A 25,415-nucleotide genomic window follows, 5' to 3' on the forward strand; every position below is an offset into this window, starting at 1 on the left:
ACGGAAGGTGGCTGGTGACTTTGTCATTTCTGACATCATCTCGCCTCACTCATCCACCCCCAAGTTATGTGGAGTCAGCTTTATCAGGTCTTGACCTTCTCTGGTCTTATTCATGTCTTAGGTTATGCGGAGTCAGTTTTACTGTTGTACCAAATACTTGACCAATCTTCCCATCATGCCACTACTTCATTCATACAACTTCACACAAGGTCTTGGAGTCCAATATTAAGGATGAAATTGCGGCGTATTTGGAAAGACATGATAAAATAAGGCTGAGTCAGCACGCCTTCAAAGGGATGTCATGTCCGGAGAATAGGTTTCCTGAAGAAAGATTGAGGAAATTGGGTCTTTTCTCTTTAGGGCAGAGGAGGATGAGAGGCGACTTAATAGAAGTTTATAAGATAACGGGGATAGATAAAGTGGATGTTCAGACACTACTTCCTTTAGGTGGATGTAGCACAAGGGGCGTAACTATAAGGTTCATGGTGGGAGATATCGGAGGGATGTCCGAGGTAGGTTCTTTACTCAGAGTGGTTGGGGTGTGGAATGGACTGCCTGCTGTGATAGTGGAGTCAGACATTTTAGGAACTTTCAAGCGGTTATTGGATAGGCACATGGAGCACATCAGAATGACATGGAGTGGGATAGCTTGATCTTGGGGTTCAGACATAGCTCAGCACAACATCAAGGGCTGAAGGGCCTGTACTGTGCTGTCCTGTTCTATGTTCTATTCTTTTAGAATTCTTTGAGGAGGTAATGAAGAAATTAGACAAAGGACAGCCAGTGGACATGATTTATATGTACTTCCAGAAAGTCTTCAGCAAGGTGCCTTACAGTAGGCTGCTAAAAAAAGCTATGAGCCAATGGTGTTAGAAGCAAGGTACTAACACAGCTAGAAGATTGGCATAAGACAGAAAGCAGAGAGTGGTGATAAGGGGGTCCTTTTCAGGATGGCAATCAATGACTAGTGGTGTTCTATAGGGGTCAGTGTTGGGACCACAACTTTTTAATTTATACCTTCATGATCTGGAAAACAGAGCTGAGAGCGTGGTTGCTAAATTTGTGTTGATATCAAGATGTGCAGAAGGACAGGTAGTGTTGAGGAAGTGGTGAGGCTGCAGAATGACTTGGCTAGGCTAGCAGAGTGGGCAAAGAAGTTAAAGTTAATTAGTCACAAGTAAAGCTTACATTAACATAGCAAATAAGTTACTATGAAATTCCCCTAGTCACCACACTCTGGCACCTGTTTGGGTCAATGCACCTAACCAGCATATCTTTCAGACTATGGAATACAATTTATAAGTGTGAGATTATATACTTTTGTAGGAAAAATAGAAGTGTAGGCTACTTGTGTAAGCACAAAGGGACCTAGCAGTTATGGTTCAGGATTCTAAGGCTAACAAGCAGGTTTAATTGGCAGTTAGGAAGGCAAATTCTATGTTGGCATTTATTTGTACAGGGCTTGAATACAAGAGTAGGGACGTATTGCTGAAGCTATACAAGCGTCTAGTCAGACCCCATTTGGAATGTTGAGAGCAGTTTTGGGCGCCATGCTGAAGGAAGGATGTGCTGGCCTCGGGAGGGAGTCCAGAGGAGGTTCACAGGAATGGTCCCAGGAACGGTCCCAGGAACGAAGGCCCAAATGGCCTAATTCTGCTCCTATATCTTATGGTCTTATGGAAAGGTAATTCACGAGAGGTTGCTGAATTTGCAAAATCTGTTCTGCAACAGAGCATAAAAAGAGGGGCACAAGGAAGCCTTTTGTTACAAAACTATACGGCTGGACTGAACAGCACGTGCCTTCAAAATAAAAAGTTTGTAACCAAAAGCTTCGTACCTTATCACTGACTCTCCAAAGAGCCAGGATTTGAAGCTAAAAATCTAACAGTTAAAAGCCAGAATCCAACAGGTGTTAAGATAAGCCTTTTTGTGACTAATAAATAAATTTAAAATCTTAAACACCAAGGCACTTCTCAGAATGGTCACCAAATTAAATTTGACTCTTGGGCACAAGGAGATACGAGAGCAAATGACAAGAAGCTGGGCCAGAGGGGTCAGTTTTAAAGGAGAGTCTCGGTGGACAGACAGACCAATTTAAGTGGTTACTCCAGAACTTTGGGTCGAGACAATCAAAGACACTGTCACCAATGACAAAGTCATTAAAATAAAATCCGCAAAATACTGCGGATGATAGAATCTGAAACAGAGATAAGAAATGTGGCCGTTGATGAATTTTATAAACGAGGATAAGGCTTTTAAGAACAAGACATTGCTGAGGCAGGAGCCAATGTTGGCCAGCGGGCATTGCGGTGATCAGATGAATGTAATTTAGCACAAGTTAGGACACATGCAGCAGAATTTTGGATAACCACAAGTTTATAAAGGTAGAAAATAGGAGGACAGTAAGGATTCCATTATAAATCAAGGTTAGAAATTACAAAGGCATGACAGATTCAGCATACAGAGTGGGACAATATTACACAGGTGGAAATGAGCTGTGGCACCACAGAAAAGTGGCCAGGAGTCCAATCGGAGTTAAATTAAATCAAGGTTCTGTTCAGAGAACACAGGCGGGAAATAAAAAGGACAGTAGGAAGAGAGGTAATAAGCCGTGGATAACGAAGGAGGTGAAGGAAAGTGTTAAATTAAAAGCGGAGGAATTTAGAGTAGCTAAGAGCAGTGGGCGAGAAGAGGATTGGGAGAGGTTTAAATGTCAACAAAGATTGACAAAAAAGTTGATAAAGGAGGGTAGAAGAAGCTATGAAGCTGGGCTAGCGCTTAATATAAAAAAGGATAGCAAGAGTTTTTATAAATATATAAAAAGGAAGAGGCTGGCTAGGGTGAACGTTGGTCCCTTAGCGGATGAGAAAGGGGACCTAGTGGTAGGGGATGGGGATATGGCTAAGGTCTTGAATAACTTTTTTGTTTCTGTCTTCACGGAGGAGGACGTGAATAATTTGCCGGGTGTTAGCGATGGAAAGGTGGTAGGACTGGAGGGTCTTAATGACATTACTGTTACTAGAGAGGTGGTGCGCGACAGACTGGAGGGGCTGATTGTGGACAAGTCCCCAGGACCGGATGGAATGCATCCGAGGGTTCTGAAAGAAATGGCGGAGGTGATAGTGGATGCCTTGGTGGTTATTTTCCAGACGTCGCTGGATTCCGGGGAAGTGCCGGAGGATTGGAAAACGGCTAATGTTACGCCGTTGTTTAAGAAGGGTGCCAGGCAAAAGGCGGGGAATTACAGGCCGGTTAGTTTAACGTCTGTGGTAGGTAAAATGTTAGAATCCGTCATTAAGGAGGAAATTGCGAGGCATCTTGAAGGGAATTGCTTGATAGGGCAGACGCAACACGGTTTCATTAAAGGGAAGTCGTGTCTGACAAATTTACTGGAGTTCTATGAGGATGTGTCTAGGGCGGTGGATAGAGGAGAGCCGGTGGATGTGGTCTTTCTGGATTTTCAGAAGGCGTTTGATAAGGTACCTCACAAGAGGTTACTGCAGAAGGTCAGAGGACATGGAGTTGGGGGTAGGGTGTTAGCGTGGATAGAGGATTGGTTGTCAAATAGGAGGCAGAGAGTGGGGGTCAATGGGTGCTATTCGGATTGGCGGTTGGTGACTAGTGGGGTGCCCCAGGGGTCGGTGCTGGGGCCTCAGCTATTTACCATTTATATAGATGATCTGGAGGAGGGAACCGAGTGTAGGGTATCGAAATTTGCTGATGACACCAAGATTGGGGGAAAGGCAAATTGTGCGGAGGGTGTGGAGAGTCTGCAGAAGGATCTAGATAGGCTGGGCGAATGGGCCAGGAAATGGCAAATGGAATTTAATGTTGGCAAGTGTGAGGTGGTCCACTTTGGTAGGAAGAATGGTAGGAAGGACTATTACTTACGGGGCGAAAAACTGCAGCAGGCGACGGTGCAGAGGGACCTCGGGGTCCTTGTGCATGAGTCGCAAAAACCCAGCCTGCAGGTGCAGCAGGTGGTCAGGAAGGCGAATGGGATGCTGGCCTTCATAGCGAGGGGGATTGAATATAAAAGTAGGGAGGTCTTGCTGCAGCTGTATAGGGCATTGGTGAGGCCGCAGCTGGAGTACTGTGTGCAGTTTTGGGCGCCGCACCTGCGCAAGGATATTTTGGCCTTGGAGGGAGTGCAGAGGAGGTTTACTAGGCTGATACCGGAGTTGAGGGGGTTGAGCTATGAGGAGAGGCTGAATAAACTAGGCTTGTACTCGTTAGAGTTTAGAAGAATGAGGGGAGATCTCATTGAGACGTATAAGATGATGAATGGGATGGATAGGATAGAGGTGGAAAGACTCTTCCCGCTCAAAAAAGACAGTAGGACTAGGGGGCACAGCCTCAAGATAAAGGGGGGGCGGTTCAGAACGGAGTTGAGGAGGAACTTCTTCACTCAAAGGGTGGTGAATCTCTGGAATTCTCTGCCCGTTGAAGTGGTGGAGGCTGCCTCGCTAAATATTTTTAAGAAGCGGGTTGATGGGTTTTTGATAAGAGAGGGGATTAAGGGTTATGGGGAGAGGGCGGGAAAGTGGAACTGAGCCACGACAGATCAGCCATGATCTTATTGAATGGCGGGGCAGGCTCGAAGGGCCAGATGGCCTACTCCTGCTCCTATTTCTTATGTTCTTATGTTCTTAAATGTTAATTTGGTTTCTCTCAGTAAAAGCCAGATATTTCCTTGCTTTTATTCAAGGCTGTGGCTCAGTCTCAGTTGCCGTGGACAGAAGCAGAGTCATTGGCTGGAGAGTGCACTTTATGGTGGTGACAGAAGACAATGGCTTCAGTCCTTGGAGCAAATTTCCTCATTCAGTTCTGCATTTTTGGACAAACAGGTGCTCGGCACATTAGATGTTGACAAAAGCCTTTCATTACTTGTGGAATTTATAACACAGGGTCACACTATCAGGTCAGGAATTGAACGCTTGGGGCTGCAATAAGGAGAATTCTTTTTGCTCAAAGGGTTGTGAATCTTTGGCATTCTCCACTTCAGAGAAAAGTTCAGTGCCTAACACGATTTTGTTGCAAAGTCCAAGATGAAATGGTCATGTGGAAGTTGCTCTCAGATGTAGATCATTATAATGGATACACTTTTTATACAGGTTGCTGTGAAGCTAATCGAATTGAATACATAAAACATACAATACAAAAAGCAGGCCATCAGGCCCCTCAAACAGTTCTGCAATTCAATACACTCACAGCCGATGTGACGGTCTTATATCCACTTCTGTCTGTCCTCCACAACTATAAGCTTCCCTTTCTCATGGCAACCTGTATTGTGACAGGTTGGTTGCTGAATTTAGCTGCAATGCAATGACAACCAAACAATTGCCAACAAATGTGTAATTATTGCCAGTCTGTCAAGTGATGACTTACAGTGGAGGCAAACAGTGAATATGTAAAGCGGATAGTTTGAATTTTACTGGCAAGATAATTTAAAAAGATCACGAGGGTAAATTATTATTGCATTTACTGGATCATATTTTGTTTCGGTAAAGGAGTTGCCCAAAAGTCTGCAACTTATGATCTGAAGGTGGTACCCAAATATTTCCTCCTAAAATCCTGGTGCTTCCTTTGGTCTGGTAAATATGGTAATTTTCATTGAAACATTAACATTTTGTGAGGGGGAGTAGAGGGAAGAGGAAGATTTAAACTAAAGTTCAACATTAAATCAGTGAGAGACATACAATATGGTCTTGGGACGTCTCAGCCACAGATTACCTGCTGTTCCATGACAACTCGAGCGATTGCAGCCTGAACCACATTTGTCCGATCCAAACAATCCATGCAGTTCACCCTGAAGATGCCTTCCTGTTTGCAAATCTCACCTGCCTGGTCAACCCTGTATTCAAAAACAAAATGTTTTCTTATCCTGTGATCACCCCTACACTAGGTTGTGTTAACAGCGTATCCATACACACAGCAACAAAATGCCCACTTTAAAGAGTGAAAAATGCCAGCATTTGCAAGGAAGCAACCCTCTGCCAAGCATCCTACACCAGACGATTGTGGGGTAACATTCTTTCCACCAGTGGGGAATGCCAAAACTTCCTGTCTCCACAGTACAGAGTGAGGGAAGTTAGCTGTTGGTTCAGAGACAGCAGCTTACAAAAAAGGATTCCTTTATTTAAGTGAAAATTGTGTGGGAGTGTTGCTTCAGGGTTGAAAGGCATAAGCCACTTACGGGGATTCTCTTATCCCTGAAACTTCGAAGTGTTTTATAGTGCATATATTTCACAGGTGGTCTGAGTTAATAGTGAACTGCAAAATTGGGCACCTTGTCAGGTCAGTGCTCAATGCGACAGTCACAAAATCTGACGTAAAGACAAAGGTTTGTCCACAATTCAATGCCACAGTACTGCACAAGGGTGGCATATCAAACCCAGAGTGGCCCATCCTCATTCACATAACTGATGTCAATGAAGTCCCCCTGCAAAGTGGAGGTCAGTGCAAAATGCACAGCATTTTATTTTTAAAAATTGGACAATGGGTAGCTATGTTGATAAGTGTCAATATAAACTTCTGTATTTGGAATTAAATAAGGTATATTCTTGAAAATAATTAATTTGGGCAATTTAATATTTACTCAGGACTTGACTGTGGAGTTTGCCTGTTCTCCCCTTGTCTGTGTGGGTTTCCTCCCACACTCCAAAGATGCGGGAGTTAGTGGATTGGCCATGCTGCACTGCCCTTCGTGTCTCAAGGTGCGTAGGTTAGGGGGATTAGTGGGGTAAAGACACAGCATTATAAGGATAAAGGCCTGGGTGTGATGCTCCAGACAGTCGGTGGAGACTTGATGGGCTAAATGGCCTCCTTCTGCACTGTAGGGATTCTATGATTTCAGCATCTCTAATTCCACTTTCCTTTGAGTGCAGAGCGAGCTTGATACACACTGATCAAGTTACTAATGTTGCACTCTTACCGTTATGCCCTTTTAAAATCAATCATCTATTTTCATCATGTAACATCGAAGAGATTCAGTCTTGGGGCAGCTCTGAACACTCCCAGGTCAGGTGCAACATGAGATAAATAGTTGACATTACTAAAAACAAACATTTTATTCTTAAGCTCAGAAAGACTGCCCATGGTTATAATGTAAAATTTTCCAATTACCACTCCAACCTCACAAACTTCTGTTTGGGTAATATCAAACATCGGAGGGGGGAACGGAGTTGCAGGCATTGCAATCTTGATTGCTGTGTTTACTTCATCATATATACACTTCATAAAGAATTGAAAAATCACAGCCGAGTACATTAGCGGTGCTAAAAACAAGGTGATCTTAATGAACTATTACTGACAAAGTCAATAGTCAATTTAAGGAATTCTAGAAGTACAGGGCAGCTTTGACAACAACTCATTGATTACATGCTGAAGATTATTGCCTGTTAACACACCCATAAATGATCACTGATTAAATCCAATAAGTCTGAACAGCTTTGTCTAAACATTGCAAATGATTAAGGGTATATGTTAATAACATCGCAGAACTGTGAGGACAGATAATAGCTGACGTCGAGTCCAGATGACCCTCAGTCAAAGCTCCTGCTCTGCTTTGACAAAGTTATTTGAACTCTAAATGCCAGCTATTTTCTCTCCTTACTTATGCTGCCAGACCTGCTGAGATTTTCCAGCACACACTTTTGGTAACTGGTAGCCAGTCTTTGGTTTTGTGAACTTGTTGTTATTACAAGGACAATGGCTACACAATCATGGAAAGTGGTAAATGGAGATACTAACCAGCCCCATTTCATGTCCGTGATAATATCAGAAATGGCATCCGTCAGGGTCTGTACATTTTCAAACTTCATTCCCCGACTGAAAAACAAGCAAGCAGTCACATCAGTTACTTTGACATTTTAACTCAAATAATTTTTAGGTAATCAACATCATGACACCAGAGTGAGGGAGTTATTTTCTTGGCTTTATTTAAAAAAAATGACATCTTTCCAGGGCACAGTTGTCAGTGAAGGCTAATAAAAATGCCCTTATTGCAGTCATGATACCCAAAGGCACTTTAGAGTACTTCAGAAGCTGGTGGAGACAGAACGAACCATGAGCACTTTTATAATTCTACAGAAATGCAGAGAGAATGCTAATGCGCACACAGCTAAGCCACATTAAGTACACTATCACATTCTAATGGATCAAAGGTGGATGAAACTTTCATGGTTAACAACTGGAAATTACAATGAAAATGACAGAGGAAATGATCAGGGGTGGGGGGGCGCGGGCGGGCGTGGGGGAAGGTAGCTTGTACATGTTTCCACAAGTTAAAGTAATAGACTCAAACATTTTGCCTTCAGAGATGTTGCTTCCTTAGTCATTACAATTTCCCACTACACACACATTTAAGCAGCTCCTAAAAAGCAATCCACATTTAGAACTGTCCAATAATTCTGCTTTTCAAGCCAAAAATCTTGTGGCAATCTGAAACATGGCCCAATTCATATCACTGAGAACTGAACTCCATGTACGCTGAAACTGAACAGCTAAACTAAAACTCAACTAGCTCAAGGTGCCTGAAAGGTCCTAATGCAAGCCAGACCAAGGACAGACTACTACTAAACCCCAGTATTGACACTAACAAAGCTGTAAATTCTGAATCAAAAGTATCAAAAGACATGAGATAATCATTAGTTTGGTTCCAGCAAGGAAAAGGGCAACAATGGGGTGCTGAGAATAAACTGTTATATTGAAGACTCACATCAGCACCAATGAATTAGATTAGGGTAAGCCACAGGAGACAGATTCTCTTTTAGGCTCAAATGCTCCCCAATGGGAGCAGAAAATACCTGGCCGATCATTTCGTAGTGTTACAGGAAGTTCAGGAAATGAAAGGTCGTTCATTTTTGAAATTTCTAGCAAGATCAAAGTAAATGAACCCCAAGAAATTCTTCTTGATGATATACCTGAACCAGGCAGCACAGGCTCAAAATTCAGTACTAAGGGAAGACAACCAGATAGTTTACATTCAACTGTGAATAGGGGGTGCTAAGTGTGAAAGACAGAAGCAAAGGAGAGCGCATCAGCAAATTTGAGGGGGGGGGTGTGGGGTTAGTTTGACAAATTCATGGGAGGTATAGCAAATAACACAACATTTTATTTTATTGTCTTTAGGGTCAACTAAACAACTTTTCTGGTTTTGCATTCCCAAAGTAAAATTTAAAGTTTTTGTTAGTCACAAGTAAGGCTTACATTAACAATGCAATTTTCTTAGTAGCCACAGTCCGGCACCTGTTCGGGTCAATGCACCAAACACCATGTCTTTCAGATTGTGGGAGGAAACTGGAGCACCCTGGAGGAAACCCACACACATACATAGGGGGAGTGCACAGACTCCGCACAGACAGTGATCCAAGCTGGGAATCGAACCCAGGTCCCTGGCGCTGTGAAACAGCAGTGCTAAGTACTGTGCTACCTTGTCGCCCCAACGAGGGAATGGTATTGGAAAGAGTCAAATGGTGTTTAAAACAGTTGCACTAGGAAAGAGACAAATAAAGCTATGAAAAAGTGGAAGCACAAGCTTAATTTTGAGTGCAGTTGAGACTAAGAGTCTCACTGGCAATGTGCATTCTTCCCCACTGTTACATACAGCATTCAGTCACATAAGAAGCAGATAATCGCAGTCCAATTCTTGAATGTTTCTAATTCTTTGCTTTGGTCATTTACCTTTGGTGGTGCTCACACTAAATTCTTCAACACAGCCAGAAATGCCTCACATTAGATCATTCTTCAGTGACTAACTCACCCCACCCATCCTGGATGGTTGCCATGTAGAATAATATTTATATTATATCCTGGTGACTGTTAAACCAAAAATGACATCACTCTGCATTTAGAAATTAAGACAAACATTTTAAAAGCCCCCCAAGGTCATGCAAAACAATTTTCTATGGGATATCCATTTATTCGAGGTTTGGGATGGAAAATTATTTGTGTGCAAGGATCACATGCACACACACAGAACATTGCTTTTCTACTGTAAATGATTGCTGAAGAGTAAAATGGAAAACAGCGTTTTCCACCTCAACCACTCCCCAAACTGGATTGTGGGGCCACACAGCAAATTAAAACCACACTGAGTGATTAGGCAGCTGTCTAAGCAACAACTGTCTAAACAGCAACTCTGCTGATTTTCAACTGGAGACATGAACAGATACAGGGACTCTAATAGCCCAGAAAACAGACTGCTGGTGTCTGATTGCTCATTTGAACACTGCCGTCACTTTGCCCCAAATCTAACTCGGGATCTGTGCCATAAAAGCATTTCCATAACACTGATTTGTGATGTGATTTTTTTTCAATGTTAGGCAAGAAATCTCATTTGTCTCTGCTCATTAATTTGGTTTTTGAGAAATTAATAATTTTTTTTGTACTAAAGTGATGTTTTCACGTTGTATAGCAAGAATCAACCCACCACCACCACACAATAAGTGCAAAACCAATGTCACAGTATTTGAGCACTGCTGAAGAGAGACCGGATATTCCAAGAGGGAAACAAGGATACTGGGATCTAACCAACTGCACAGGCTGAGAGGAGAATAAAAATATCACTTGACTGACTTACTTTGATGAGACTGGAAAATACCCTTAGAATGCTATACACTGTACCACAAGGTGGAGTGAACTGCACATCAGATATCAGCCTGATTAGTTGCATTACACTGCACTTAAATCTCTTTCCCAAGCCTATCTTAAGCTGGAGGACATCCATGTAAAGATTTCAATCACGATCTCCGAGCATAGACTTTGGCTCCTACCAGTGTTCATGGAAGTCAAAGGTCACGTAGGTAAGGCTTGGGTTATTGTAAAGCAGAACTTGTCGAAGAAAGGCATCTCCAATTATTTTCTCCCTCCCAGTCTGATCAACGAGGCTGACAATGACCTATCAAAAGTGAAAAGGAACAATGAATTGGAATGCAAACAAAAATTCTCATCACTTTCAACTCCTGAAATTTCATTTAGTACTGAACAACCAATCCGCAAAATGATTAGAGGTCATCAAATTATTGGTGCTCTTTTGCATGACATAGTTGCCTCAGCCTGAAGGTGTGGAGTGCCCTACCAAAATCTGTCCCTCCATCCTGTTTTTAAGACACTCTAAATACTGTGACCAAATCTTCGATCACCAGTCCCAATATCTCCTTATGAGTCAATATCCAATTTGCCTGATAATCAATCCCATAAAGTGCCATGCCATTGAAGGTTGATATCATTATTGCCTTACATCTGAGAAGTTGCTCACAGCACACAAGTACCAGAGCAACACAATTACAAGGCAAATTCAACAATACTTACTGTTCCAAATATCTCTGGATTGACAGTTCGCACCTACAATCATAATTTCTGTTTTGTGACACTGACACGTCTGTTAAGAATTACACCAGATGCAGGAGATGCCGTTATGAAGCTCAACTGATTAAAACCAAGTCAGTGTTAGATGCAGGTGCTCCAGAAACAATGAAATACTGAATAAATAAACCCAAGCAAAATAAGGCCATAGACTGATATGTTGGGAATAAAGATAGGTTAAATAATGTGTAACATGGGACATTAAGAGTGATGGACATGGATTGTTGATTAAATGGTGTATATACACCCACAACAAACAGGACATTCAGGACACAACTGCCTACATCCATCAAGTCCTATTGCACATTTTAGTGAAAGGCAGAAACATTCAAGAAATTAATTTCAATCAAACCTATGAACATCACTGATCTTTTTATAAAGAAACCAATATCCATGATGTGCACAGTCCACACTGTTTATGAAGAATGAAGGACAATGCAGCATCGCATGTAAGTACTTCAACATGTTCTGTCAAGTACAAATGCAAATGCACAAATTTGTCTCAGTTTCTCCATGTGACAAATGCTTAATCTCATCATGTGTGTTTTTGAAGCAGATTAGCAGTCTCCCTCTTCCTGTTTTTCTTGGTTTGGTTGAGTTAGCTGAAGGCAGGCTAACTGCTGTCCTGCCTCAAAGGAGCTGTGAGTTGGGAAACAGATTTGGCTACAACCTCAGTTCCTTCACAATGGATTTTCAGCATTCAGCTGGTATGGTAACAGTGGTGAGCACTGCTTCACAGCTCCAAGAACCTGGGTTTGATTCCTGGCTTGGGTCACTGTCTGTGTGGAGTGTGCATATTCTCGTGTCTGCGTGGGTTTCTTCCTCCGTTCCAAAGATGTGTAGGTTAGGTTGATTGGTCATGCTAAAATTGCCCCTTAGTGTCCTAAGATGTGTAGGTTAGAGGGATGAGTGGGTAAAATATAGAGGGATAAAGGGTTAGGGCCTGGGTGGGATAGTCAGTAGACACAATGGGCTGAATGGCCTCTCTGTACTGTAGAGTTTCTATGGTGATTCCTAACCCAGGAGGCTGGATTCCTCTAACAAGTGGCATTAGCTTGTATTGTGCTTATTTGGAGGACTGTGTGTATTGGATGTTGGCTTTGGTGGGAACACATTGGAGATATTCCTTAGAGTTATACATTACTGAGATTGTTGTGTTTCTTGCTTGTAATTGTTACAAGTTATTGCTCATTGTCTTGCTATACATGTCAACCATATTCTTAATTAAACTTTTTGATAAAAGCTCCTCGTGGGTCAGCTGGAATCACACCCGAAGTGAAACCCCCTCATGCTCATCCTAATCAAATTCAATGCAAAACATTACGGGTCAGGCGAGCTGCACAGAACACCTTGAAATATCCAACCTCACTCAAAACAATCTAAATAAAATCATCAACATGTTCCCCTCGGGCAGCCAGGACAGTTGCCTACTTTTCTAACAGGGAACCAGCACCCAGTTTAGACTGGGAAGAAGATTAATTACACATGACTCTGAAGATACATGATAACACCACATTGAGGAAAATCTACAGATGCATTGCAGTAATGGTTGGAGTGTAACCAAGGACAGAGTTTAAGGATGCTTAATAATACTGCTTTTTTAACAGCACAAGCAAACAAAGAACAAAAGGTCTTGATGAGGATCTAAATGGTCGAAGGGTGGCAAGAGGGAACTAATTAGGAACAAAAAGTATGATTTGTGCATGTCGGAAAGGCCAAGGTATTAAATGAATATTTCACTTCTATCTTTAAGGAGGATGTTGCTGTCAAGATCAGGATGAAAGAGCAATTAGTTCCAACACTGAATTGTTTAATTGAATTGGATAGGCTAAAATAGACAAGGTACCAGGACCAGATAAGGAGCCAGAGATGCATCTAAGGATACTGAGGGAAATGAGGGGTGGAATCAGACACAGGCCATCATTTTCCAGTCTTCTTCACACTCTGGTAGTGCCAGAGAATTGCAAATATTATTATACACTTGTTCAAAAAAGGATGCAGAGATAAGCCCTGAAACTACAGCCAATCATTTTAATTGCTGTGATGGGAAGCTTTTAGAAATCAATAATTCAGGTCACAATTAAGAGTCATTAATAGGTAATGTGGGTTTATTAAGGAAAGCCAGCACCTATTTGTCAAGGCCTTATTGTGTTGAACTAACTGGAAGATTTTTGAGCAGGTAACAATAGGGCTGATGAGGACAATGCGGTTGACGTGTTGTACGTGGACTTTCCTAAGGCATTTGATAAAGTGCTGCTGAACAGACCTGCGAGCAAAGTTAGACCTCATGGAATGAAAAGGATAGGAGCAACATGGAAATAAATTGGCTGAATGACAGGGAACGGCAGTGGTAAATGGCTGTTTTTCAGGCTTTAGTGGACTCACAGAATCCCTACAGTGCAGAAGGAGCTATTCAGCCCATTAAGTCTGCACTAACTTTCCAGAAGAGCATTCGCCATCTCTGTAACCCTGCACACTTAACATGGCTAATCCACCTAACCTACACATGGTGACATTAAAAGGGACAATTTACCATGGCTAATCCAACAAACATGCACATCTTTGGACCAAAAGGTCAATATGCTGGAACTCCTGCTCTTTGATATATATTAATGAGAAGGACCTTGGTATATAGGGCAGAGTTTCAAAATTGGAGACATTACAAAACTTGAAAGTATTGTGAACCATGAGGAGGACAGACAGGTGGCAGATGACATTTAATGCCAATGTGGAAGTGATTCACTGTGGTGAAAAGAACATGGAGGCACAAAGTAAGAGTGCAATTCTAGAGGGGCTGCAGGAGCAGAGGGACCTGGGTGTATATGACATAATGGCAAGAGAGAGCAGTTAATGATTAGCAGCTTTTCAATAGGGGTGGTTCAGCCTCAACTAGAGGACTGCACATGGTTTTGGACACCACAATCTATGATACGAAGGCATCAGAGAAGGTGCAGAAACGATTCACGAGAATGGTTCCTGGGATTAGAAGCTTCAATTACGTGGAAAGATCGGAGAAGTAGGGATGGTTTTGCTTAGAGAAGGCTGAGTGGAGATTTGATAGTGTTAGAAATTGCAAGGTTTGGAAAGAGTAGATAGTGAGAAACCGTTCCCATTCGAGCAGGGCTGATTGAGACTTTGAAAAGGGAATTGAACCATTATTCTCTACGAACAAATGCAGGGCTAGGAAGAAAAGGCAGGGGAGTGATACAAGGTGAATTGCTCCTTCAGTGGGCCATCAGAACCAGCAGGCCTAATGGCCTCTTTCTGTGCTGTACCCAATCTACAATATAAGAAAGGCACAGACCTGAACGGATACTATGAAACATTGCTGATATCAAAATACAGAAATTCAAGTAAAAACTTAAGTCAGCCTGAACATGGATGAATTTGAATTGGATAAATCTCGGGATTGCTTCACACACAATGGAACGAGGATCAGAAATCCACCGAGTTCTACAAATATATTGGCAGGAAAAAAAACACAAGAGGCTCACCTGTTTCTTATAAATTTTCAGCTGTTCCTCAAAGTGTGCTGCAAACTTGTTGGTCGTCTCCTCCTCAGCTGCACAAATCAAAGCATTAGAAATTACCAGGACAGACACAGATACTGATTACAGACAGCTTCAGAGAATCGGAAAAAGTGACAGGCACTGCATCATCCATCCACAGAGAAGGGGAATAAAGTCAGCACTTTTTTTAAAAAAAATGCAAAAATCAACTTTAGAAGGAACATTCCCAACCATTTCTTCACTTCAGTTGGAGAAATCTCCACTTGGAAGCTAAACCCAGAGTTCCCACTATGACCGGGATTTTCCAGCCCTTCCCCATTGAGGATCTTCTGGTGCTGCCAAAGATGACCCTCTTCCCATCCCCAGCAGCATGGCCAGCAAAACAATTTGAATGACCAGTGACGTCAATGCGAGTGGTCGAACCCACCGGCAGCCAAAGCCACCTCTGCCAACAGTCAACCTAGTAAGAAGTCTCACAACACCAGGTTAAAGTCCAACAAGTTCATTTGATAGTAAACCCACAAGCTTTCAGGGTTTGCCCCTTCGTCAGATGAGTGCAGTGTTCTGGTCACAAACAGAGCATATAAAGGCACACACAATTATTTTTGTGCTGCACAGTGTGCCTTTATATGCTGTTTGAGACCAGAACTCTCCATTCACCTGACGAAGGGACAAACCCCAAAAACTTGTGTGTTTACTATCAAAGAAACTTGGACTTTAACCTGGTGTTGAGAGATGACTTACTGTGTTTACCCAGTCCAATGCCAGCATCTCAACATTATGAGCAGCGAGCGAGGCAGAATCCTAGCTTCAGATAGGAAGAATTAATTTCCACCATCTATTTATTGGGATAGCATCTACTGCTCAGGTTGACAGAGGTACATTACTTCAAATACCAATTATCCCTCATACATTGAGCCTTCACCCATCATCAACAGTGGGGCTGGGGGGGGGCAGGAGGCAACACAGGTGAAATTCTTAGACTAGAACACCTCACCCTTCAATCTCTGAAAAGGTTTGCAGTTCAGATGAAAGGGTACTTGGCTGTTCGAGTTATGGACACAGTTACTTTTATTTTAAACAAGGTACTAAAAGGGCTCAAACACAATTGTGCATTGACAGACGCAGGATAGGCTCAAACAATTCCACATCAAGTAGAATCACAGTAGTGTAGCCATTGGCATTCCGGTGCCAAGCACTGTGACAACAAACGATGTGGAGTCAAACAAAAATTGCAAATTAGACAAGAGTGACATTTTCTCAGCTGGAATCTCTGCTCCTTCCACCATCTGTGTATCCAAAGTCTTGTGGGCAAATGAGGTTGTAATATTTGCCTGTGGAGACTTTGGTCAGTGCTCAGAGGGTCGTTTCAGCAACTGACAGCTCCGTCTGTCCCAATTCCATACATCTCCGGCCAGCTGCTCCAACAAAATGAGACGAGCAATGGTGTCCAAGGCCTGCACTCTGCACCTCTTGGGTACGGCGGCAGCTGTTCAGAGCCTTTTGTTACTGCTCCCCCACACACTGCAGCACAATTTATTCAGAACATAAAAATTATATACTTTATCAAGCAGTACAAATCAGCAACTCTGCAGAAGACTTTTTACCTTTTACTGTCTCTCCCAAGTCAGCCCTCAAAATAATATTTGCTAATATTTTATCAGCGCTTTCTTGAGCCATTATCTTTTATCGAAGAACAAGGGCAGAATTTAAAGCTATAGGATCTCACAATGTATTAGCAGCTGCTGTGCTTTCACGGTTTTAAAATTTAAGGGTAACACGTGGCTGGTCCTAGTTACAACGCTGAGCTCTTCATTCAATGCCAATATTGGACTCTCAATTCTGACACGTTTTCCATGAGAAATGGGTAGTGCCAACATCCATATGGCACCAATGCTGTTCAACCAGCTGCTGCAGAACCACCAAGATGCCAAGAGAACGCTTGCTCCAGAATGTTGGCCAGCCAGCCCAGACCTAGTAAACCAAACAACCCTGTGCACCGTTTGGCCAAAACAAAAAAGCAGGATCCCAGGAAAACAAGTCACAAGTACTGCAAAAAAGGTTCACAAATTCTGAACTCGTGCTTTCAGGGCCCGTCAGGGAGGGCACGGGAACGATGCTGTCAATGAACATTTCCATGGTTATTCAACTCATTCAGCGCAAGATCCTCCTAGGCATGGTCATGCAGAGTGGAGGTGGTTGGGAGCGGGGGTGGTTTGAGGAAGCAGCACGCAAGATGCATTACCTTTGGACAAACTGGATTAAAAATTGATTATAAAGGAAAAACAGACAGGATAATTTAACAGCAGCTTGTCAGGAAAGGCGAAATGTGAGCAATGGTGTCAGAAGACCAAAGCAAGCTACAGAGACTGCAAATAACATGGGCAAATAAACTAAAAGTTGACAGATGGTATCGTCAATTATAAAGTGATGTGTTTTGGTTAAAAGTAAACAGAAATACTCTGAGTGCCAATTGGTTCAATGCTATAGAAAAGCAGAGGGGTCTGCAGGTTGTAAAAGTGATCAAGTCTATTTTTTAATCATGAGGTAAAGAATGCAGAGTTGCACATGCAATATTGTCAACCACGCCAGAGGGTATCTCAGGACTTGAGATGGTACAAGCCGGATTCACTGGGGATGCTTCCTGGAATGGGAAATACAAAAAAGAGAAAAGGCGCACTTGGAAATATTCTTTTCTCTTCATTAGAATAGATTATGGGAGATACAACAAGGTAGGGCAGATAGGAAGGAACTTTTCCCCTTCACAGTAGGCTTAACAACCATTATTTGATTTAAAGTAATGGGTAGGTTTAGACGGGATTGGAGGAAAAGCTCTCACACAGGAGGATGGTGAGAATCTGGAACTCACTGCCTGAAAAAAAAAAGGATGGCAGAAGTGGGAATCCTCAACATTTTTGAGAAGCATTTGAATGGGCACTTGAAACATCATAGTGTTCAAGGCTATAGACTAAATGCTGGAAAATGGGATTAGGATAGCTCGGTGCTTGATGCTGGTGCAGGTACGATGGCCAAAAGACCTCTTTCTGCACTCTAAAACTAACTGGGACAAGATAAATAGTAACGAGGACACAGGAAGAGCTGAAAATTAAGGGTGATAAATAAAAAATGAAACATGGATAGTTTAGAACGGAGGAGAATTTTTTGTAAGTATATACATACATACACAGAGTAAATAGATTTCAGATTTAATTGCTGCAGCAAAGTTATGTCCATAATCAGGATTCAACAAGTTGTGACACAGGTAGCACTCTTGCCTCTGGATCAGAAAGTTCAGAGTTCAAGTCTCACCTCAGAAGCTGAGCATAAGAATCAGCTGACACTCCAGTGTGGTAATGAGGGAATGCTGCATTGCGGAAGGGGCCATTAAACTGAGGTCCTGTCAAGTGCACAGGAAAAGGTCCCATGGCACCCTTTTGAACAGCAGGGGATCTTGTCCCCACCAGTCTTTATCCCTCAATCAACATCACTAAAAACAACAGGTTATCAAACTGCTGTCATTGTTTTTGGAAGCTTGCGCGCATTTGGCTACCACTTATTTTGCATTACAACAGGGTTCACCACTCAAGAGCTTGAGAGATCCAATAATTGGTGAACAGTGCTACATAAATACAAGTTATATTTTCCTAACTGACTAGGTGGAAAGGAGGAAAGTGGTTGATGGAACATGTTGGGTAAATGTGATTAGAACTACTTGCTTGCATAAAGGCTATATACGGTGATACTGATTCATAGAATCCCTACAGTGCAGGAAGCCATTTGGCCTGTACCTATCCCTGTAACCCCACGTATTTACCCTGCTCATCCCCCTTACACAACAGGACAATTTAGCATGGTCAAATTAACCTGCATATCTTTGGACTGTGGGAAGAAACTGGAGCACCCAGAGGAAACCCACACAGAGAATGTGCAAACTCCATACAAAGCATCACCCAAGCCCAGAATCAAACCCAAATCCCTGGCGCTGTGAGGCAGTAATGTTAACCGCTGTGCACCATACAGTGGTGCCAAAGGGCCAGTGCCATGTATCACTGTACACTTCAGCTCCTCACAATGATTTGCAAATTCAGAGGCTGTATTATCTTATTCCACGCTGTCTTGCGTTCATTACAAGGCATTAAAATTGTGATGAATACTCAAACCAAGGTAAATTTGATTAATTGGCGAAAGTAAGGCAGCTGGCAGTCATAACTAATTCACATCCAAGGATGAGTTGAATAAGGGATACACAAGCTGACAAATCCAATTCTACAAAGGACACAGAAATAAACCCCAAATGAAACTGGGTGCCAATAAAAATGATAGGTAAGGTTTGCTTTGTAGTTCAGCCAGCAGAATCCATCTGTTGCAATCAGTTGTACATAAAGGGAAATGATATAGGAGTGAAGTAAATCATTCTATGGGCGGCACGGTGGTTACCACTGCTGCTTTATAGTCCCAAGTTCGATTCCTGGCTTGAATCACTGTGTGCAGTTTGTACATTCTCCCCATGACTGCATGGGTTTCCTCCCACAGTCCAAAAGAAATGTTAGTTAGGTGCATCAGCTGTGCTAAATTCTCTGTACCCCCAAACAGGCACCAGATAGTGGCAACTAAGGGATTTTCACAGTAACTTCATTGCAGTGTTAACATAAGCCAACTTGTGACACTAATAAACTTTAATCTAATTTACAAAATAAATTGGTTCCTTCAGCGACAGCAGTGCTGCTCTGTTGAGCAACACCAACGTGCTATCACTTCGAGGTTCACTTACGTCTGTCTAGCCGTGGCCGAGGGTTATACCGATACCCAATCTGACTCCAAAACACCGGCACAGATCCGCGTGCGAGGACAAATGAGAGCGTGTGGCTATGGACATGGATTAACTGCTCGGTCTCCACATAATTTGCCACGTTGCCATTTTCGTCCACGCCTCGTCGTTTATAACGCATACCTGCAGAAATTCAGAGAAGACCCATAACAGGAGCTGGCAGAGCTTTCATAAACCACAAGCTCAAAATACACTAGGTGCTCTAAGCTGTCCTTAGCCACAAGTGCAGCAAAAAACCATCAATGGGAATTAAAATTTAGTCTAGGGTTTCAATTATTACAGTAGTCATTTTCTCAGTGTGGACATGGAGGGAAAACGGGAAATTTGTATCTATCCTGATCAGAAACTAAACTATCCTTCTGTGCACAGTGACAGTGGTTAGCACTGCTGTCTCAGCGTCACAAACCCAGGTTTGATTCCCGGCTTGGGTCACTGCCTGCATGGAGTCTGCACATTCTCCCTGCCTGCGTGGGTTTCTTCTGGGTGCTCCGGTTTCCTCCCACAGTATGAAAGACTTGCTGGTTAGGTGTCTCGGCTGTGCTAAATTCTCCCTCATATGTACCCAAACAGGCGCCAGAGTGTAGCAACTAGGGGATTTTCACAATAACTTCAATGCAGTGCAGAGCTGACTTGTGACACAGAACTGATATGTGATACTGAAATATATACAGTAACTCCAGCAATGTCAGTGAGCAATTAATACACTGACATCTGATCCCCTTGAGATTAGTCTCTGAAGAGAATAGTCCTGCATCCAGTGTCCAGCAATGTGAACCATGCACCCAGAATCTCTTATCAAATGTGACTATTTCTTTCCATTAAAGAAAGATCTCCAATTGCAATGTGAAAATGTTTAAGTTCAAATATAGCAGTGAAAAATTGGCAACCAAAAAAATGCCAAACATTTGAAAGAATTCTGTGAAATGACCTCTGAAAGTTAAGACCTTATACAGTTTTAAGTGTTGGGCTTCACGCTGTCTCTTATTTACATAGTTTTGAAACCAGTCAGATTCACAAAAATAAGGCAGGTTATGTGGGGAATCTCCAAAGTGGGAATGAACCCATGATCTTCTGCACAGCCTCTCCCTTCCCCCCCCACACACAGCTGACCTCAGAAACCATCCTAAAACTGCAGGTCAGAAGAATGAGAAGGGATCTTAGAAACTCCTATAATTCTGACAGGGATGAGGCAGACAGAACAGGGTGATGTTTCCTCTGGCTGGGGAATCTAGAACAAGGGGTCACAGTCTCAGGATGCAGGGTAGACTACTTCAAGAGCGAGATCAGGAAAAATTTCTTCATTCAGGATAAGCCTGTGGAATAGCAGGCTGTAGAAGCCACTGATTGTATTTAAGGTGATATTAGGAAAATAAATGTAGTTTTAATGGAACTATATTTGAACTTAAACATTAGAAATTAAAGGTACTGCTTTGGGCAGGGTTAATTTGATGTTTCCATGCCTGGATGGGACCCAGTTACATTCATGCTGGACAAAGCTGCTTGTATATGTGGGAAGGTTAAGTTTCAACTGTGATTCTTGTGCTTAAGGATCACAGCACATTAAATAGTCGAGCGTTGCTTAGCAACAGGAGGTCCACTTCGAGGGTAGAACCTTTTCTTTCGTTTTAACCGCAAGCCAGAGCAGTTGGAGACAGATCACTGTGGAGTGAGCAGCTTTCAGAGTTGGAGGGGTGACCTGATAGCAGTCTACAAAATTATGAGAAGCACAGATGGAGTGGACAGTTAGAGGCTTTTTCCCAGGATGGAAGGATTGACTACAAGAGGGCATAGGTTTAAGGTGAGAGGTGCTAAGTTTAGGAGACATGCAGGGTAAGTTTTCCAGCGAGGATGGTGGGTACCTGGAAAACACTGCCACTGGAGGTGATGGAAGCAGGCACATTAGAAACAGTCAAGGTGCATTGTGATAGACACATGAATGGGAGGCAAACAGAAGGATAGAGACCATGTATCAGCGCAGGCTTGGTGGGCCAAAGAGCCTGTTCCTGCGCTGTTTTGTGTTTTGACTCTGCCAGGAGAAACTGGGCAAGACAAGGGACTTGCAAAGATGCAGCTTCCTAAGAAACAAGATACAGTCCAGACAACTGGGACAGAAAGGAGGTTTCAGGCGATTGAAGGTAAGTGAACAAAGAGACTAATTTATTGTTCAGAAAAATTCTAGAGTGAACAAGGTGCTCTCAGGTAAAGAGACTAGATTTAACAGATTAACTAGATTTAAAGTGGAGAGCAGACCGAGATAGGCAGCTAAAACACCTGATGCAATATTAATAATAATCTGTGAATTGAGAGTTAAAGCAATTAGACTGTTTGGACAGCAATCAAGACAAAGAAAACCTAAAGGAGTTGGTACAAAACCCTGGACTGGATTCAATGGTAAAATGGTGTTGAATCTCTGTTCAAAAAAGTGGGAAAACCTGGGCTGGATTTCAGAATCAGCCTGCAAATCATTATGAGAAGGTTTTAGAAGTGTTTTTGGGAGTGGAGTTTGAAAACTCTGGTATGACAATCAACTGGAAGGATTCCGAGGAGAAATCCACAGACATTAACTTGGGTTCAGAAAGAAATGTGTATTTGACCACAGTCATTTTGACTGTCAAAGAGGACCTGGTATGCTAAATAAGACCATTGTAGTTTCAAATGTACTGTGTCATCCACATTAATCTTAAAACCCTCTGTTTGTTAAGTTGGGGGTGGGGGGGGGAGAGCGGGTGGTGGTGTTGTGGTCACGAACATTTTCGGATTTAGTAAACACTTTTTCCTTCTTGTTGAAACCAACTAGCAATGCTGTGACTGTTCTTCCACATTTAATATATAAAGTAAAAGTTATGGTCTTTGGAGCCAGGATTCTGTTCTGGGATATTCCCATGCAGTTTATTTTTTATATATAGAATCCCCACAGTGCAGAAGGCAGCCATTCAGCCCATAGAGTCTACACTGACCACAATCCACAATAACCTTGTGTTTACCCTGCTAGTCCCTCTGACACTTCAATTAATTTAGCATGGCCAATCAACTTAACTCACACATCTTGGAACTGTGGTAAGAAACCGGAGCACCAGGAGGAAATCCACACAGACACAGGGAGAACGCGCAAGCTCCACAGTGACCCAAGCTGGGGATCAAATCTAGGTCCCTGGTGACGTGAGCAGTGCTAACCACTGTGCTGCCCCCAAGTTATATCAACTGGGATTGTAACAAGAAAAACAGATACATTTCTAGACTCTCAATGTGTCACGGGGAATGGGGAGTGTGTGGTATTGAGATAAAGATAGAGGATCAGTGATTATCACATTGAATTGCAGAACAGACTCAATGGGCTGAATGACCTTCTCCTGTCACATTCCTCACTCAGATGTAGGAGGTCCCACTGAACCAGGATTACATTCTAAAAGAGCGCTGGATAAGTACAGTATAAAAAGGAATAATAATGATAATCTTCGCTGCTAAATTATGTTCAAGTCCCAACTATAACAGCAGGAAGAGTGAGTTCAGGAACAAGGAACTTCAGAATTAGCATGCCTGATCCAGAAGTGCCATCACCTGAGACCCAAAATAAGAAACAGCTGCACAGGCAGATACCGAAACCCTGAACTCTCGGTGCTAAACATGCCACTGGATCAAATGTAATGTGCCCGCATGAACAGCAGATTTGGTTCATGTCCCTCCTTTTGGGGGATTAGCTTCAAATGGGAAATTCCTGCAATCATTACCTCGTTGCAATTTCAGACCTTCCAATCCACCCGAATTTCAGCAAAATCACCAGGCTCACGTACACTCCCCCAGCAGCACCTACTGCACCCAGACCATGTCTTTAAACAGAATACATGCTGTTAACGTTTTATTGGGGGTGCGGATGTGGAGGGGTTAGAACTGAAATATGACCTCTAGCGATCAAACAATTTGCCTGTAACTCAAGCCTTCGTCACATGGCTGAGGCTTCCCTCGCGACAACAACTGCTTGGGAATTCATAACAGCAGTTATGAATGAACAGAAAAAAGTTGCATTTGAGACTGTTTAGCAAAACCTTCAAATGAAATGCCCTCTGATTGGTCAATTGCCACTTATTCTATTTCAAATTTAAGTTCCACAGATTTCCAATCACATTAAAACAGCAAGGGACGAATAACCCTATTAGATTCATCCCACACCATCAGCACTTACTGCTGTTCTGAAAGCTTTTGTTAAGGTTAACAAAGTCTATTAATGCCTGACAGTTATAACGTGTCCAATGTATACAAAAGGAGCTGTTCTTTGGGCTTTCATTCAATTTCATAAGAACATTATAGATGGCCAAATGACAAAAGATCAGATTGGGGCACGATGAGGAAACCGAAATGGTGAGTAGTAAGGAGCGTGGAGTCCCACAGGTACTTCAATTTCCTCTTTTCACAGGTACACATTTCAATATCAGCTGCTGTGCTTTCTTTCATGACAGAGGCAGCACTTCCAAAAGTAGATTAGCTGTTAGAACAATGCAGGATCTGTAGTTGCTGCCAAATGCAGGGTTGGAAGGGTTGGGTGTTTGGGCTGGTGGGAGGTCATGCCCAAGATACCCAAGAATAGAACATAGAATAGTACAGCACAGGAACAGGCCCTTCAGCCCACAATGTTGTGCTGAACATGACACCAAATTAAACTAATCCCTTCTGCCTGCCCTTGGCCCATATCCCTCTATTCTTTGCATATCGATGAGCTTATCTCATAAGTCCCGTAAATGCCCCCATTGTATCTGCCTCCACCTTTGTGTGGATGTGCTGAATCACAAGTGCAACTTCCTTCTCTAGCTGTTACTTTAATTTTTTCATGTTAAGTGGGCATTGGTGGCAAAGCCAGCATTCATTGTCCATCCTGAGTTGCCCTCAGGAGGTGTGGTGATGCTGCTGCTCTCGAACTGCCACATGGTTTTGGCATTGGTACATCCAGCTCTCCACAGGCGTTTTAAAAATACTTGTGTTTGTATAGCACTTTTCACAACCACCAAACATCTCCGAGCCATTTCACAACAATACAAATTAATTCTTTTTTGAGGTGCAGTCGCCGTTGAAATGTTAAGATTGTGGCAGTTATTGAGCACACAGCAAGCTCCCACAAACAGCAATGTCATAATGGCTAGACAATGTGTTTTATTCTTGTTGACTGGAATGTAAATAATCGGACAAGGACACAAGGGGAAATCCAGGATCCCGCCTTTTCTGATCTTTTCCATTCATCCAAGCAGACAGATAGAGCCTCTGTTTAATCCCAGCCGAAAAACAGCACTTCTGAGTGCAGTGAAGGTGAAAAAAAGCCAAGCACAGGTCTTTCAGTACAATGCTTTAAAACCTTATCTTCCATATACAAGTATGTAGACTAGATGGGCTGAAGGACCTCTGCTGCACTGTATGATTCTATGATACATTTTCATTGCTCCCAAACATACTGATGGCATCATACCAGAACCAAAATGGACTGCATGCAGACATTGAATTTCAAAATTCAGTCACTGTGAAAAGTGCTTTCAGGATATGTCACAATAAGACACTATATAAATAGCAGTCCAATATTCACACAGCATTATTCCCAGCTTATTAACAGGGATAAATTGTCTTCTTACAAAAGAAAGCTCAATTACAACGTCATGAGGTGGTATAAAGTTACAGAAGCAAAATATTTTGGATGCTGGAAACAAAAACAACCAATGGAAAACACTCTG

The 25,415-nt window shown here is 42.5% G+C and overlaps 1 protein-coding gene across 2 annotated transcripts in view; it reads right to left on the reverse strand.

Annotated features, from left to right (window-relative positions):
- The window catches only part of inpp5f (inositol polyphosphate-5-phosphatase F), a 216,584-nt gene that overhangs the window by 42,367 nt on the left and 148,802 nt on the right, over nt 1-25,415 (reverse strand). For both annotated transcript variants that reach the window (XM_080205744.1, XM_080205743.1), the window contains exons 8-12: nt 19,648-19,827; nt 14,862-14,929; nt 10,776-10,900; nt 7,753-7,830; nt 5,734-5,854 (exon numbers count right to left, since the gene is read on the reverse strand). In XM_080205744.1, coding sequence (XP_080061870.1) covers nt 5,734-5,854; nt 7,753-7,830; nt 10,776-10,900; nt 14,862-14,929; nt 19,648-19,827 — 572 coding nt within the window. The remainder of the gene's footprint in view (nt 1-5,733; nt 5,855-7,752; nt 7,831-10,775; nt 10,901-14,861; nt 14,930-19,647; nt 19,828-25,415) is intronic.

Source organism: Carcharhinus amblyrhynchos, chromosome 17 (assembly GCF_965287045.1).
Source record: "Carcharhinus amblyrhynchos chromosome 17, sCarAmb.v2.hapA, whole genome shotgun sequence".
Taxonomy (NCBI): Eukaryota; Metazoa; Chordata; class Chondrichthyes; order Carcharhiniformes; family Carcharhinidae; genus Carcharhinus; species Carcharhinus amblyrhynchos.